At 53.6% G+C, this 15,000-nt stretch overlaps 1 protein-coding gene across 15 annotated transcripts in view; it reads right to left on the bottom strand.

The window, feature by feature from the left end:
* LOC106565700 (forkhead box protein P4) overlaps positions 1 to 15,000 on the bottom strand; it is a 221,404-nt gene that overhangs the window by 17,467 nt on the left and 188,937 nt on the right. For 11 of the 15 annotated variants that reach the window (XM_045691703.1, XM_045691701.1, XM_045691699.1 and 8 more), the window contains 5 exons: positions 5,716 to 5,803; positions 3,434 to 3,517; positions 505 to 766; positions 324 to 400; positions 25 to 126 (listed from right to left, as the gene is read on the bottom strand). In XM_045691703.1, the coding sequence (XP_045547659.1) occupies positions 25 to 126; positions 324 to 400; positions 505 to 766; positions 3,434 to 3,517; positions 5,716 to 5,803 (613 nt within the window). The remainder of the gene's footprint in view (positions 1 to 24; positions 127 to 323; positions 401 to 504; positions 767 to 3,433; positions 3,518 to 5,715; positions 5,804 to 15,000) is intronic. The other 4 variants (XM_045691711.1, XM_045691710.1, XM_045691700.1 and 1 more) reach the window with 1 other exon arrangement.

A 15,000-nucleotide genomic window follows, 5' to 3' on the forward strand; every position in this document is an offset into this window, starting at 1 on the left:
GTGTAAGAATGTGTGTGGACTCACCTTCCATGTGGCTGTGTTTCTCCTGAAGTAGGCGAACATTCGCGTAAACCAGTTATAGATCTCATTAAGAGTCAGCTGCATGTCTGGAGCCTCCAGAATGGCCTGGAGAGAGACAGAGAGGGGACAGCATTAGACAACATCTCAACGGAGCTACCAATGGTTCACAAAACTAAAAAGAGAGTAGAAGGAGGCGAGAAGGATGGAAGGAGGGGAGAGAATTTGAGTGGGTAGGGAAGGAGAAAAGCAAGATGAGAGGAGATGACAGGAAGAGAAAAGGAGAATAAAAGGAGGAGACTTACGTGGCGTATGAGAGAGGCGTAGGTGAAGGGAGGTCTGACGTCAGCGTTCTTATAGAACTCACAGTTCTGCGCCAGCTCTACAGAGAAAACACACACCACGTTAGTCCTTGATAGGTGTGTGTGTATACCAGTATGCTTGTATAGATTTCCAAGTGTGTGTGTTGGAGGGCTGTATGCATACCCTCTCGTATACCTGAGGCGATGGGGGTGCAGAACTTGTCAGCGATGCGCCTGCGTATGGGCCCCACGCCGTGCGGGTGTGAGTGTGAGTGTGAGTGTGAGTGTGAGTGTGAGTGTGAGTGCAGGCTGGAGGAGCTGATGACAGAGGGACCCTGGCGGACCGGGGTAATAGGGGCTGCGGCGGAGGTGGGGGGGTGAGGTAGACCCTCGGGGTACGCCTCGCTCTCCCTCTTCAGCAGGGAGCCACTGGACGCCAGGTTCAGCTGGGGAGGAACAGGATGTGACATAGTCAAATAGGGACCATCATCATCACAATTGATGGTTCCACCTTGCCCTTTGGTAGGATAGATGGACAGTTAGCTATGCTGCTTGGACTTATCCAATCCTTTCATACACATAAACACAGAGACAAAGAGACATGAGCGATGCCAGCTGGCACAAAGACTATCTATCATAAGATCATCAACTCTGCCAGCGGAGAGCAAAACAAAGACCTCAGACTCAGTTACACAGACACACAATGCAATTAGTCCTCAGTGAACAAAAACAAAACAAAGCAAGAGATGGGAGTGTGTGTGTGTGTGGAGGCCTCTGTGGTCACACACACACAGACACACACACACACAGACACACACAGCGGTGGCACGCTCTCTTCATGGCCCAGCTCGGCCCAATTAGGCAGAGCCCACAGGAGCAATGGGAACTGGAAACCAGTCCTCTGAGTCGCTCAGGGACACTTTTCCAAGGGCTGCTAGTTTAGAGCTAATTAAAACCATTGTGTTTGTGTGTGTGAGTGAGAGACAGAGAGAGAGGGGGTATTCTGATCATCTCTGTCTTCTGTCCTTTTTCTCTCTCCCTCATCTCTCTCTTTCTTCACCTTCCCTCCTCTTTCTCCTTCTCTTATCTTTCCAGTCATGACCAGCCCCCACCCCCTACGTGTCCTCTCCCTGTCTGCTCCAGAGGGGTCTGTACCATTCTGACTGATTAGGGGTCAGGCCTGTTTAACTGCTACTTCATTAGCTCTGAAAATCTGCCTCTTTCTCTCCAGCCCTTCATTCTCTCTCTTTCCCTCCTCTCTTTCCATCCCCCTGTTAAACAGGTACTTCATTAGCTGTGGACCTGCCACATCACCAAGGCAACACCACAACCCTCTTAATTGAGGGCAAGCTTTGTTTCCATTATGAAGACTCCTCCCTTCCAACCCCCTCCTCCAATCTTTGACCCCCAGGCTTGTCTCCCGTGATGACGAAGGACACGCCTCTTCCTGATTTCCCATACGGTGCTAATGACAGCTGATGCTCTGCATTTGTCTCCACACACACACACACACACACACACACACACACACACACACACACACACACACACACACACACACACACACACACACACACAAAAATGCACGCACGCACGCACACACACACACACACACACACACGTCCCGCCACTCCACCGCAACCATTTACATCTCCTCAAATTAACACACTCCACTTCTAATTGACAATTCATTTCAACATCTTCATATTTTAATAAGACTCCTCGTCAATCTGAATAATGAAACATTCATTAGATACCTAATAACAGCCCTGCCTGCCTGCCTGCCTGCCTGCCAACCTGCCTGCGCCAACCTGCCTGCCTGCACCAACCTGCCTGCCTGCCTGCCTGTGCCAACCTGCCTGCCTGCCTGCCTGCGCCAACCTGCCTGCCTGCACCAACCTGCCTGCCTGCCTGCGCCAACCTGCCTGCCTGTGCCAACCTGCCTGCCTGCCTGCACCAACCTGCCTGCCTGCCTGCGCCAACCTGCCTGCCTGCTTGCGCCAACCTGCCTGCGCCAACCTGCCTGCCTGCACCAACCTGCCTGCCTGCCTGCGCCAACCTGCCTGCCTGCTTGCGCCAACCTGCCTGCCTGTTTGCGCCAACCTGCCTGCCTGCCCAGAGACACACAACTCCATCCATCAACAGGGCAGACTGACTGATGGCTCGCACACACACACACACACACACACACACACAGGTGAGAGCTGAGAGGTGAAAGGTGAGAGGTGAAAGCTGAGAGGTGAGAGGTGAGAGGTGAAAGCTGAGAGGTGAGAGGTGAAAGCTGAGAGGTGAAAGGTGAGAGCTGAGAGGTGAAAGCTGAGAGGTGAGAGGTGAAAGGTGAAAGCTGAGAGGTGAGAGGTGAAAGGTGAGAGCTGAGAGGTAAAAGCTGAGAGCTGAGAGGTGAGAGGTGAAAGCTGAGAGGTGAGAGGTGAAAGGTGAGAGCTGAGAGGTAAAAGCTGAGAGCTGAGAGGTGAGAGGTGAAAGCTGAGAGGTGAAAGCTGAGAGGTGAGAGGTGAAAGGTGAGAGGTAAAAGCTGAGAGGTGAAAGCTGAGAGGTGAAAGCTGAGAGGTGAGAGGTGAAAGGTGAGAGCTGAGAGGTGAGAGGTGAAAGCTGAGAGCTGAGAGGTGAGAGGTGAAAGCTGAGAGGTGAAAGCTGAGAGGTGAGAGGTGAAAGGTGAGAGTTGAAAGCTGAGCGGTGAGAGGTGAAAGCTGAGAGGTGAAAGCTGAGAGGTGAGTGGTGAAAGGTGAGAGGTGAGAGGTGAGAGGTGAAAGCTGAGAGGTGAGAGGTGAAAGCTGAGAGGTGAGAGGTGAGAGGTGAAAGGTGAGAGGTGAAAGGTGAGAGGTGAAAGCTGAGAGGTGAGAGGTGAAAGCTGAGAGGTGAAAGGTGAGAGGTGAAAGCTGAGAGGTGAGTGGTGAAAGGTGAGAGGTGAGAGGTGAAAGCTGAGAGGTGAAAGGTGAAAGGTGAGAGGTGAAAGCTGAGAGGTGAGAGGTGAAAGCTGAGAGGTGAGAGGTGAGAGGTGAAAGCTGAGAGGTGAGAGGTGAAAGGTGAGAGCTGAGAGGTGAGAGGGGAAAGCTGAGAGGTGAGAGGTGAAAGGTGAGAGGTGAGGTACTCACAGGTTGATTGAAAGGCTTTGGCTCCGAAGGGCGCATGTGCAGGTGGGTCATCATCGCCTGCAGTCGCTCACTCTCCTTGGACAGCTGAGAAACACACACACACGCACGCACGCACGCACGCACGCACACACGAACGCACGCACGCACGCACACACACACACACACACACACACACACACACACACACACACACACACACACACACACACACACACACACACACACACACACACACACACACACACACACACAAAGACAGTGAAATTACACTTTTTTAGTCAATGATTACTACTGTAATAGTAGAGAAGCACAGTAGTAAGGAAAATAAGTCATTCTACAACTTTGCTACAGGCCCCATTCACATGTCTAGACTCAGGCCCAATTCACATGTCTAGACTCAGGCCCCATTCACATGTCTAGACTCAAGCCCAATTCACATGTCTAGACTCAGGCCCCATTCACATGTCTAGACTCTAGGTCCCATTCACATGTCTAGACTCAGGCCCCATTCACATGTCTAGACTCAGGCCCCATTCACATGTCTAGACTCAGGCCCCATTCACATGTCTAGACTCAGGCCCCATTCACATGTCTAGACTCTAGGCCCCATTCACATGTCTAGACTCAGGCCCCATTCACATGTCTAGACTCAGGCCCCATTCACATGTCTAGACTCTAGGTCCCATTCACATGTCTAGACTCAGGCCCCATTCACATGTCTAGACTCAGGCCCCATTCACATGTCTAGACTCAAGCCCAATTCACATGTCTAGACTCAGGCCCCATTCACATGTCTAGACTCTAGGCCCCATTCACATGTCTAGACTCAGGCCCCATTCACATGTCTAGACTCAGGCCCAATTCACATGTCTAGACTCAGGCCCCATTCACATGTCTAGACACAGGCCCCATTCACATGTCTAGACTCAGGCCCCATTCAAACAACACTGTTTGTCTTGACGTTAATAGACTAGAGATCTATTCTAATGCTGCTTCTCACACTGTGGACTCCTCATAAAATCCAGTCAAGCCACATCAGTGTCAATGCTTCCCATCACACCAGTAAAACACAGATACTTAGGAGAGGGAGAGACGGAACAAGAGAAAGAGGCATCCTCTTCGTCTATGATTTAACACGTGTGTAGTGTGTGTATGAGGGTGTGTAGTGTGTGTGTGAGTGTGTGTGTGTGTGTGTGTCTCTGGGCTGTTCTCACTGTCTCACAGCACCAGTATCCCCAGGCAGAGAGAACCCCCTCCCCACACACACCTAACACTATCTCACATGTTATACACACACTCACACACACACATTACCCTACAGATACACTAGTCCCCGTTTGACATTGCTAACTGGCGTTTAGAGAGCGCTGCTGTGCAGTAGCCTGCGGGAAACGTGTGTGTCTGTATGTGTGTGTGTTTATGACAGAATGTGTGTGTGAGAGTGAGAGACCTGCAGAAGCTGGCTGAATGAGACCAGCAGTAGGCTGTGTATTAGGGCAGCATTGAGTGAATTGTGTGTGTGTGTGTTAATGTGTGTGTAGGTACTATAACAGAGCAGTAGTGAGTGGTGGTGCCTGGCTGAGGTAGTTGACATGGCAGGGGAAGCAGAGAGGACCGGAGAGCTGACGTGATGTGACACTGCCTGCCTCTCTGTCACTTTGTGTTCCCCAGCGGTGGCTTCAGGCATGGGGCTAAACACTGTTTACCAGGGGCACCAGCTCCAGCCCCAATACCCTGGGCTTACCCCCATGCTGTTTGGGGGATATTTTGGGAGTGTGTGTGTTTGGCTGCTGGGAGAGAAGTGGGATGTGCCTAACAGTCAGGCCGGAAACAACTCCAAACACACCCATACACTCTTCATCATCTTGATTTGTTCCTCTGACGTCTTCTGCCTTTGTGGGGTACTACATTATGAGAACCATGATGATCTAATGCAGTGATATAGCTGGGTAGAATTAGCTGAATCAAGTCTTCTCCTCCTCCCTCCTTCTCCCCAGTACTCTCCTCTCCTCTCCCAGTAGTGAGGGACTGGACTGGACTGGGAGGTTTATAATTGGGGCCTGTGATGGCAGATTTTCTCTCTTAAATGACAAGCTCCAGTGCTTTCTCTAACCCCCTGCTCTGACTCAGACAAGTACAGACACAGAGAGTGGCTATGTGTGTGTGTGTGTGTGTGTGTGTGTGTGTGTGTGTGTGTGTGTGTGTGTGTGTGTGTGTGTGTGTGTGTGTGTGTGTGTGTGTGTGTGTGTGTGTGTGTGTGTGTGTGTGTGTGTGTAGCCCACCTGTATCTCCAGCTGTTGGACCACCTGCATCTGCACCCTGCATTGGGCCGTGCTGCGGTCATCCAGAGCATGCTCATTGTTCAGATGTCTGAGAGAAGAGGAGAGAGGGAGAGGAAGATAGAGAGGGAGAGGAGGATAGAGAGGGAGAGGAGGACAGAGGGAGAGGAGGAGAGAGGGAGAGGAGGATAGAGGGAGAGGAGGACAGAGGGAGAGGATAGAGAAGGAGAGGAGGATAGAGGGAGAGGAGGACAGAGGGAGAGGAGGATAGAGAGGGAGGAGGATAGAGAGGGAGAGAAGGATAGAGTGGGAGAGAAGGACAGAGGGAGAGGAGGACAGAGGGAGAGGAGGACAGAGAGGGAGAGGAGGACAGAGAGGGAGAGGAGGACAGAGGAAGAGGAGGATAGAGAGGGAGAGGAGGATAGAGGGAGAGGAGGATAGAGAGGGAGAGGAGGATAGAGGGAGAGGAGGACAGAGGGAGAGGAGGACAGAGGGAGAGGAGGATAGAGGGAGATGATGGAGAGGGAGAGAAGGACAGAGGGAGAGGAGGACAGAGGGAGAGGAGGATAGAGAGGGAGAGGAGGACAGAGAGGGAGAGGAGGACAGAGGGAGAGGAGGATAGAGAGGGAGAGGAGGACAGAGGGAGAGGAGGATAGAGAGGGAGAGGAGGATAGAGGGAGAGGAGGACAGAGGGAGAGGAGGACAGAGGGAGAGGAGGGAGAGAGGGAGAGGAGGACAGAGGGAGAGGAGGACAGAGGGAGAGGAGGATAGAGAGGGAGAGGGAGAGGAGGACAGAGGGAGAGGAAGACAGAGGGAGAGAAGGATAGAGGGAGATGATGGAGAGGGAGAGAAGGACAGAGGGAGAGGAGGACAGAGGGAGAGGAGGACAGAGAGGGAGAGGAGGACAGAGGGAGAGGAGGACAGAGAGGGAGAGGAGGACAGAGGGAGAGGAGGACAGAGAGGGAGACGAGGATAGAGGGAGAGGAGGACAGAGGGAGAGGAGGACAGAGGGAGAGGAAGATAGAGAGGGAGAGGAGGACAGAGGGAGAGGAGGACAGAGAGGGAGAGGAGGACAGAGGGAGAGGAGGACAGAGGGAGAGGAGGATAGAGAGGGAGAGGAGGATAGAGGGAGAGGAGGACAGAGGGAGAGGAGGACAGAGGGAGAGGAGGACAGAGAGGGAGAGGAGGACAGAGAGGGAGAGGAGGACAGAGAGGGAGAGGATAGAGAGGGAGAGGAGGACAGAGGGAGAGGAGGACAGAGGGAGAGGAGGACAGAGGGAGAGGAGGAGAGAGGGAGAGGAGGATAGAGGGAGAGGAGGACAGAGGGAGAGGAGGACAGAGGGAGAGGAGGATAGAGAGGGAGAGGGAGAGGCGGACAGAGGGAGAGGAAGACAGAGGGAGAGGAGGATAGAGGGAGTTGATGGAGAGGGAGAGAAGGACAGAGGGAGAGGAGGACAGAGGGAGAGGAGGGCAGAGAGGGAGAGGAGGCCAGAGGGAGAGGAGGACAGAGAGGGAGAGGAGGACAGAGGGAGAGGAGGATAGAGGGAGACGAGGATAGAGGGAGAGGAGGACAGAGGGAGAGGAGGACAGAGGGAGAGGAGGATAGAGAGGGAGAGGAGGACAGAGGGAGAGGAGGACAGAGAGGGAGAGGAGGACAGAGGGAGAGGAGGCCAGAGGGAGAGGAGGATAGAGAGGGAGAGGAGGATAGAGGGAGAGGAGGACAGAGGGAGAGGAGGACAGAGGGAGAGGAGGACAGAGAGGGAGAGGAGGATAGAGAGGGAGAGGAGGAAAGAGAGGGAGAGGAGGACAGAGGGAGAGGTGGATAGAGAGGGAGAGGAGGACAGAGAGGGAGAGGAGGACAGAGGAAGAGGAGGATAGAGAGGGAGAGGAGGATAGAGGGAGAGGAGGACAGAGGGAGAGGAGGATAGAGGGAGATGATAGAGAGGGAGAGGAGGACAGAGGGAGAGGAGGACAGAGGGAGAGGAGGAGAGAGGGAGAGGAGGATAGAGGGAGAGGAGGACAGAGGGAGAGGAGGACAGAGGGAGAGGAGGATAGAGGGAGAGGAGGATAGAGGGAGAGGAGGACAGAGGGAGAGGAGGACAGAGGGAGAGGAGGATAGAGAGGGAGAGGAGGACAGAGAGGGAGAGGAGGACAGAGGGAGAGGAGGACAGAGAGGGAGCGGAGGATAGAGAGGGAGAGGAGGACAGAGGGAGAGGAGGACAGAGAGGGAGAGGAGGACAGAGGGAGAGGAGGACAGAGGGAGAGGAGGATAGAGAGGGAGAGGAGGATAGAGGGAGAGGAGGACAGAGGGAGAGGAGGACAGAGGGAGAGGAGGACAGAGAGGGAGAGGAGGATAGAGAGGGAGAGGGAGAGGGGGACAGAGGGAGAGGAAGACAGAGGGAGAGAAGGACAGAGGGGGAGAGGAGGACAGAGGGAGAGGAGGACAGAGAGGGAGACGAGGATAGAGGGAGAGGAGGACAGAGGGAGAGGAGGACAGAGGGAGAGGAAGATAGAGAGGGAGAGGAGGACAGAGGGAGAGGAGGACAGAGAGGGAGAGGAGGACAGAGGGAGAGGAGGACAGAGGGAGAGGAGGATAGAGAGGGAGAGGAGGATAGAGGGAGAGGAGGACAGAGGGAGAGGAGGACAGAGGGAGAGGAGGACAGAGAGGGAGAGGAGGACAGAGAGGGAGAGGAGGACAGAGGGAGAGGAGGATAGAGGGAGATGATAGAGAGGGAGAGGAGGACAGAGGGAGAGGAGGACAGAGGGAGAGGAGGACAGAGGGAGAGGAGGAGAGAGGGAGAGGAGGATAGAGGGAGAGGAGGACAGAGGGAGAGGAGGACAGAGGGAGAGGAGGATAGAGAGGGAGAGGGAGAGGCGGACAGAGGGAGAGGAAGACAGAGGGAGAGGAGGATAGAGGGAGTTGATGGAGAGGGAGAGAAGGACAGAGGGAGAGGAGGACAGAGGGAGAGGAGGGCAGAGGGAGAGGAGGACAGAGAGGGAGAGGAGGACAGAGGGAGAGGAGGATAGATGGAGACGAGGATAGAGGGAGAGGAGGACAGAGGGAGAGGAGGACAGAGGGAGAGGAGGATAGAGAGGGAGAGGAGGACAGAGGGAGAGGAGGACAGAGAGGGAGAGGAGGACAGAGGGAGAGGAGGCCAGAGGGAGAGGAGGATAGAGAGGGAGAGGAGGTTAGAGGGAGAGGAGGATAGAGGGAGAGGAGGACAGAGGGAGAGGAGGACAGAGAGGGAGAGTAGGATAGAGAGGGAGAGGAGGAAAGAGAGGGAGAGGAGGACAGAGGGAGAGGTGGATAGAGAGGGAGAGGAGGACAGAGAGGGAGAGGAGGACAGAGGAAGAGGAGGATAGAGAGGGAGAGGAGGATAGAGGGAGAGGAGGACAGAGGGAGAGGAGGATAGAGGGAGATGATAGAGAGGGAGAGGAGGACAGAGGGAGAGGAGGACAGAGGGCGAGGAGGAGAGAGGGAGAGGAGGATAGAGGGAGAGGAGGACAGAGGGAGAGGAGGACAGAGGGAGAGGAGGATAGAGGGAGAGGAGGATAGAGGGAGAGGAGGACAGAGGGAGAGGAGGACAGAGGGAGAGGAGGATAGAGAGGGAGAGGAGGACAGAGAGGGAGAGGAGGACAGAGGGAGAGGAGGACAGAGGGAGAGGAGGATAGAGAGGGAGAGGAGGACAGAGGGAGAGGAAGACAGAGGGAGAGGAGGATAGAGGGAGATGATAGAGAGGGAGAGGAGGACAGAGGGAGAGGAGGACAGAGGGAGAGGAGGATAGAGAGGGAGAGGAGGACAGAGGGAGAGGAGGACAGAGAGGGAGAGGAGGACAGAGGGAGAGGAGGACAGAGGGAGAGGAGGACAGGGTGAGAGGAGGATAGAGAGGGAGAGGAGGCCAGAGAGGGAGAGGAGGAAAGAGAGGGAGAGGAGGACAGAGGGAGAGGAGGACAGAGAGGGAGCGGAGGATAGAGAGGGAGAGGAGGACAGAGAGGGAGAGGAGGATAGAGGGAGAGGAGGACAGAGGGAGAGGAGGAGAGGGAGAGGAGGATAGAGGGAGATGATAGAGAGGGAGAGGAGGCCAGAGGGAGAGGAGGACAGAGGGAGAGGAGGACAGAGGGAGAGGAGGACAGAGAGGGAGAGGAGGATAGAGAGGGAGATGAGGATAGAGGGAGAGGAGGATAGCGGTAGAGGAGGACAGAGGGAGAGGAGGACACAGGGAGAGGAGGATAGAGGGAGAGGAGGACAGAGGGAGAGGAGGGGGAGAGATAGAGGGATATAGCTGGGTTATAACCCGTTAATGTCAAGCAAAACAAATCATATTAAGCCATTATTTATTTTCTTCCATATTCACACATATTCAATGTAACACCAGACATATGTGCCACTGTGTCTGTCATTGGAAGAGGACAGTAGGGAGACATGTGAGTGTGCAGGGTGCAGCAGATACCAATGATGACTTCATATAAATAAATATTCACATTTATGTGACTGCAGATAGTTGTTTATTTTCCTGTTTAGAGTTTTTCAAGAGACCAGAGGGCTTCACACTCCTGTCCAAACAGACACATGGAAACACACACAATAGTGGGCTTGCACCAAACACTTCAGAGTATAAACTAGACTTCCTCCTCACAGAAAAACAGAACAAAGTCAAAACATGAAAGAGTCAACTGTTGAACTCAGAACAAAACAACCAGACAGTTTACACAGTGGAGGAGAGATTGTAAGAGTGAGGGGAGGGAGTTATGTAAAAAAGTACATTATAGATGTATATCATTTCAATATAACCTTATTATTTTTTAGTGCATGTGTGTGTGTGTGTGTGTGTGTGTGTGTGTGTGTGTGTGTGTGTGTGTGTGTGTGTGTGTGTGTGTGTGTGTGTGTGTGTGTGTGTGACCTCAGTGTGGGAGAAGAACACCTGGACATGAGCTCATGTGTTTTCATAGCAACAGAGAGAGAGAGGACCTAATCTCTGATTTACTCCTAATACACTTCTGCCCTGAAATATGTGTGTGTGGGTGCGCGTGTGTGTGTGTGTGTGATTATATGTGAGTGTGTGTGTGAGATAGAGTGTGTGTGTTGTGTCACAATGGCGGTGATGTTTGTTTCCTCTGCTGTGGGAGGACGCAGGACCTTCTGATCTTTCCCAGCATCCCGCTCCCTCTCTCCCTCCCATTTACCCTCCCCTACTTCCTCTCTCCCTCCCATTCACCCTCCCCTACTTCCTCTCTCCCTCCCATTTACCCTCGCCTACTTCCTCTCTCCCTCCCATTCACCCTCCCCTACTTCCTCTCTCCCTCCCATTTACCCTCGCCTACTTCCTCTCTCCCTCCCATTCACCCTCCCCTACTTCCTCTCTCCCTCCCCTTCTCCCCCTCTCCCTCCCATTTACCCTCCCCTACTTCCTCTCTCCCTCCCATTCACCCTCCCCTACTTCCTCTCTCCCTCCCATTTACCCTCCCCTACTTCCTCTCTCCCTCCCATTCACCCTCCCCTACTTCCTCTCTCCCTCCCATTTACCCTCGCCTACTTCCTCTCTCCCTCCCATTCACCCTCCCCTACTTCCTCTCTCCCTCCCATTTACCCTCCCCTACTTCCTCTCTCCCTCCCATTCACCCTCGCCTACTTCCTCTCTCCCTCCCATTCACCCTCCCCTACTTCCTCTCTCCCTCCCCTTCTCCCTCTCTCCCTCCCATTTACCCTCCCCTACTTCCTCTCTCCCTCCCATTCACCCTCCCCTACTTCCTCTCTCCCTCCCCTTCTCCCTCTCTCCCTCCCATTCTCCCTCCCCTACTTCCTCTCTCCCTCCCCTTCTCCCTCTCTCCCTCCCATTCTCCCTCCCCTTCTCCCTCTCTCCCTCCCCTTCTCCCTCTCTCCCTCCCATTCACCCTCCCCTACTTCCTCTCTCCCTCCCCTTCTCCCTCCCCTACTTCCTCTCTCCCTCCCCTACTTCCTCTCTCCCTCCCCTTCTCCCTCTCTCCCTCCCCTTCTCCCTCCCCTTCTCCCCTTCTCCCTCCCCTTCTCCCTCTCTCCCTCCCCTTCTCCCTCTCTCCCTCCCCCTTCTCCCTCTCTCCCTCCCCTTCTCCCTCCCCTTCTCCCTCTCTCCTCCCCCTTCTCCCTCCCCCTACTTCCTCTCTCCCTCCCCTTCTCCCTCTCTCCCTCCCCTTCTCCCTCTCTCCCTCCCCTTCTCCCTCTCTCCCTCCCCTTCTCCCTCCCCTACTTCCTCTCTCCCTCCCCTACTTCCTCTCTCCCTCCCCTTCTCCCTCCCCTTCTCCCTCTCTCCCTCCCCTTCTTCCTCTCTCCCTCCCCTTCTCCCTCCCCTACTTCCTCTCTCCCTCCCCTACTTCCTCTCTCCCTCCCCTTCTCCCTCTCTCCCTCCCATTCTCCCTCCCTCCCTCCCTCCCCTTCTCCCTCTCTCAATCTCATTCTACCTCTCTCCCTCCCCTTCTCCCTCTCCATCCCTCCCTCCCTCGCTCCCTCCCTCCCTCCCTCTCTCAATCTCATTCTACCTCTCTCCCTCCCCTTCTCCCTCTCTCCCTCCCATTCTCCCTCCCTCCCATTCTCCCTCCCCTTCTCCCTCCCCTTCTCCCTCTCTCCCTCCCCTTCTCCCTCCCATTCTCCCTCCCTCCCATTCTCCCTCCCTCTCTCCCTCCCCTTCTCCCTCTCCCTCCCATTCTCCCTCCCTCCCATTCTCCCTCCCCTTCTCCCTCTCCCTCCCATTCGCCCTCCCTCCCTCCCTCCCTCCCTCCCTCCCTCCCTCCCTCCCTCCCTCCCTCTGTCATTACCAGGGTTATTTGCAGGTTGCTGCTGCCTGCCCTGACTGTATGTGTTCAACTATGTGCCATTACACAAGTTTTCTGGAGTTTCTAAATGATTTGTGTATTTCTGACTATCTGTGAACAAGGACTACACGGGACCTCTTTTCTGCTCATGACAACTCTGAGACTATGTGTGTATGTCTTTAAGTGAGTTTGGCAATATCAGACTGAGAGAAGAAATGAACCAATAACAATGATGTCATGGCATGGCTAATCCCGGCATAGATAGACGGCTCAACACAAGTGCATGATAATAATAACAAAATATGATCTCACCCTCCCCCTACTCCCCCTCTTTACTCCCCCACTCTCTCTTTACTCCCCCACTCCCTCTTTACTTCCCCACTCCCTAACTCTCTCTTTACTCCCCAACTCTCTCTTTACTCCCCCACTTCCTAACTCTCTCTTTACTCCCCCACTCCCTCTTTACTTCCCCACTCCCTAGCTCTCTCTTTACTCCCCCACTCCCTCTTTACTCCCCCACTTCCTAACTCTCTCTTTACTCCCTAACTCTCTCTTTACTCCCCCACTCCCTCTTTACTTCCCCACTCCCTAGCTCTCTCTTTACTCCCCCACTCCCTCTTTACTTCCCCACTCCCTAACTCTCTCTTTACTCCCCAACTCTCTCTTTACTCCCCCACTCCCTCTTTACTTCCCCACTCCCTAGCTCTCTCTTTACTCCCCCACTCCCTCTTTACTCCCCCACTTCCTAACTCTCTCTTTACTCCCTAACTCTCTCTTTACTCCCCCACTCCCTCTTTACTTCCCCACTCCCTAGCTCTCTCTTTACTCCCCCACTCCCTCTTTACTTCCCCACTCCCTAACTCTCTCTTTACTCCCCAACTCTCTCTTTACTCCCCCACTTCCTAACTCTCTCTTTACTCCCCCACTCCCTCTTTACTTCCCCACTCCCTAGCTCTCTCTTTACTCCCCCACTCCCTCTTTACTCCCCCACTTCCTAACTCTCTCTTTACTCCCTAACTCTCTCTTTACTTCCCCACTCCCTAGCTCTCTCTTTACTCCCCCACTCCCTCTTTACTTCCCCACTCCCTAACTCTCTCTTTACTCCCTAACTCTCTCTTTACTCCCCCACTCCCTAACTCTCTCTTTACTCCCCCACTCCCTCTTTACTCCCCCACTCCCTAACTCTCTCTTTACTCCCCAACTCTCTCTTTACTCCCCCACTCCCTCTTTACTTCCCCACTCCCTAACTCTCTCTTTACTCCCTAACTCTCTCTTTACTCCCCCACTCCCTCTTTACTTCCCCACTCCCTAACTCTCTCTTTACTCCCTAACTCTCTCTTTACTCCCCCACTCCCTCTTTACTTCCCCACTCCCTAACTCTCTCTTTACTCCCCCACTCCCTCTTTACACCCCCACTCCCTAATTCTCTCTTTACACCCCCACTCCCTAATTCTCTCTTTACACCCCCCACTCCCTAATTCTCTCTTTACACCCCCACTCCCTAATTCTCTCTTTACACCCCCACTCCCTAATTCTCTCTTTACACCCCCACTCCCTAATTCTCTCTTTACACCCCCACTCCCTAATTCTCTCTTTACATCCCCACTCCCTAATTCTCTCTTTACACCCCCACTCCCTAACTCTCTCTATAATCCTCCACTCCAACATAATTTTGTCCTATTTTCCTCCATTCTCCCCCCCTCCAACTCTGTGGCTCAGTCATAAACAGTAGCCAGGTTTTTTCTGTGCGTCCCGACAATGAGTCTCTGTTTACTCCTCAGCCCTCTCAGCCCAGGATTCAACCCACATTACACATTACCATCAGCCCCACTAACCACAGCCAACAAAGTACTATACCAGACAGCACAGAGCGAGAGAAAGAGACAGGAGGGGAAATTAGTAAATGTCTCTACTATTCAGGAAAATTAAATTAGATAGAAGAGGAGAAGAGAAGAAAAGAGGTGATGGGAAGAGGATAGTGGCGGGACAAAGAGAATAAAGGGGATGGGAGGAAAGGGGGAGAGAAAGAGAGAGATCAAAGATCAGAAGGAAGAAAAGAGCTGGAAATAGAAGAGTGTCTCCTCTCGTCTCTCGTCTCTTCCTGCCCGGAGCGATGACTAAGGAAGGCTGGAGGGGAGCGCACTGTCGACCTGACGGCTTTATCTGTCACTGTTTGGTTTGTCTCTCTCTCTCTCTCTCTCTCTCCCTCCTCCTCTCGCTCCCCCTCTCGCACCACCTGCCCTGAGGCTGTGTGAAATAAGACACCAAACAACAGCTTTCCTCTCAAAACTTTCCCAGCCTGCCTCTGGCTTTGATCAGACTGTCCGCTGCCATCATTTCACAACACCTCCTCTGGGTATGTGTGTGCATACATGTGAGTGTGTGTGTACCATGCCATGTTAATACACACTATCCCTCCAGATATTATCTCAGTGGATAATTATAAAGTCTGTTTCTCTACCTTACAGAGCATTGTTAGGTTTTGGTAAAGCCTTGGTTAAG

Source organism: Salmo salar, chromosome ssa12 (assembly GCF_905237065.1).
Source record: "Salmo salar chromosome ssa12, Ssal_v3.1, whole genome shotgun sequence".
NCBI lineage: Eukaryota > Metazoa > Chordata > Actinopteri > Salmoniformes > Salmonidae > Salmo > Salmo salar.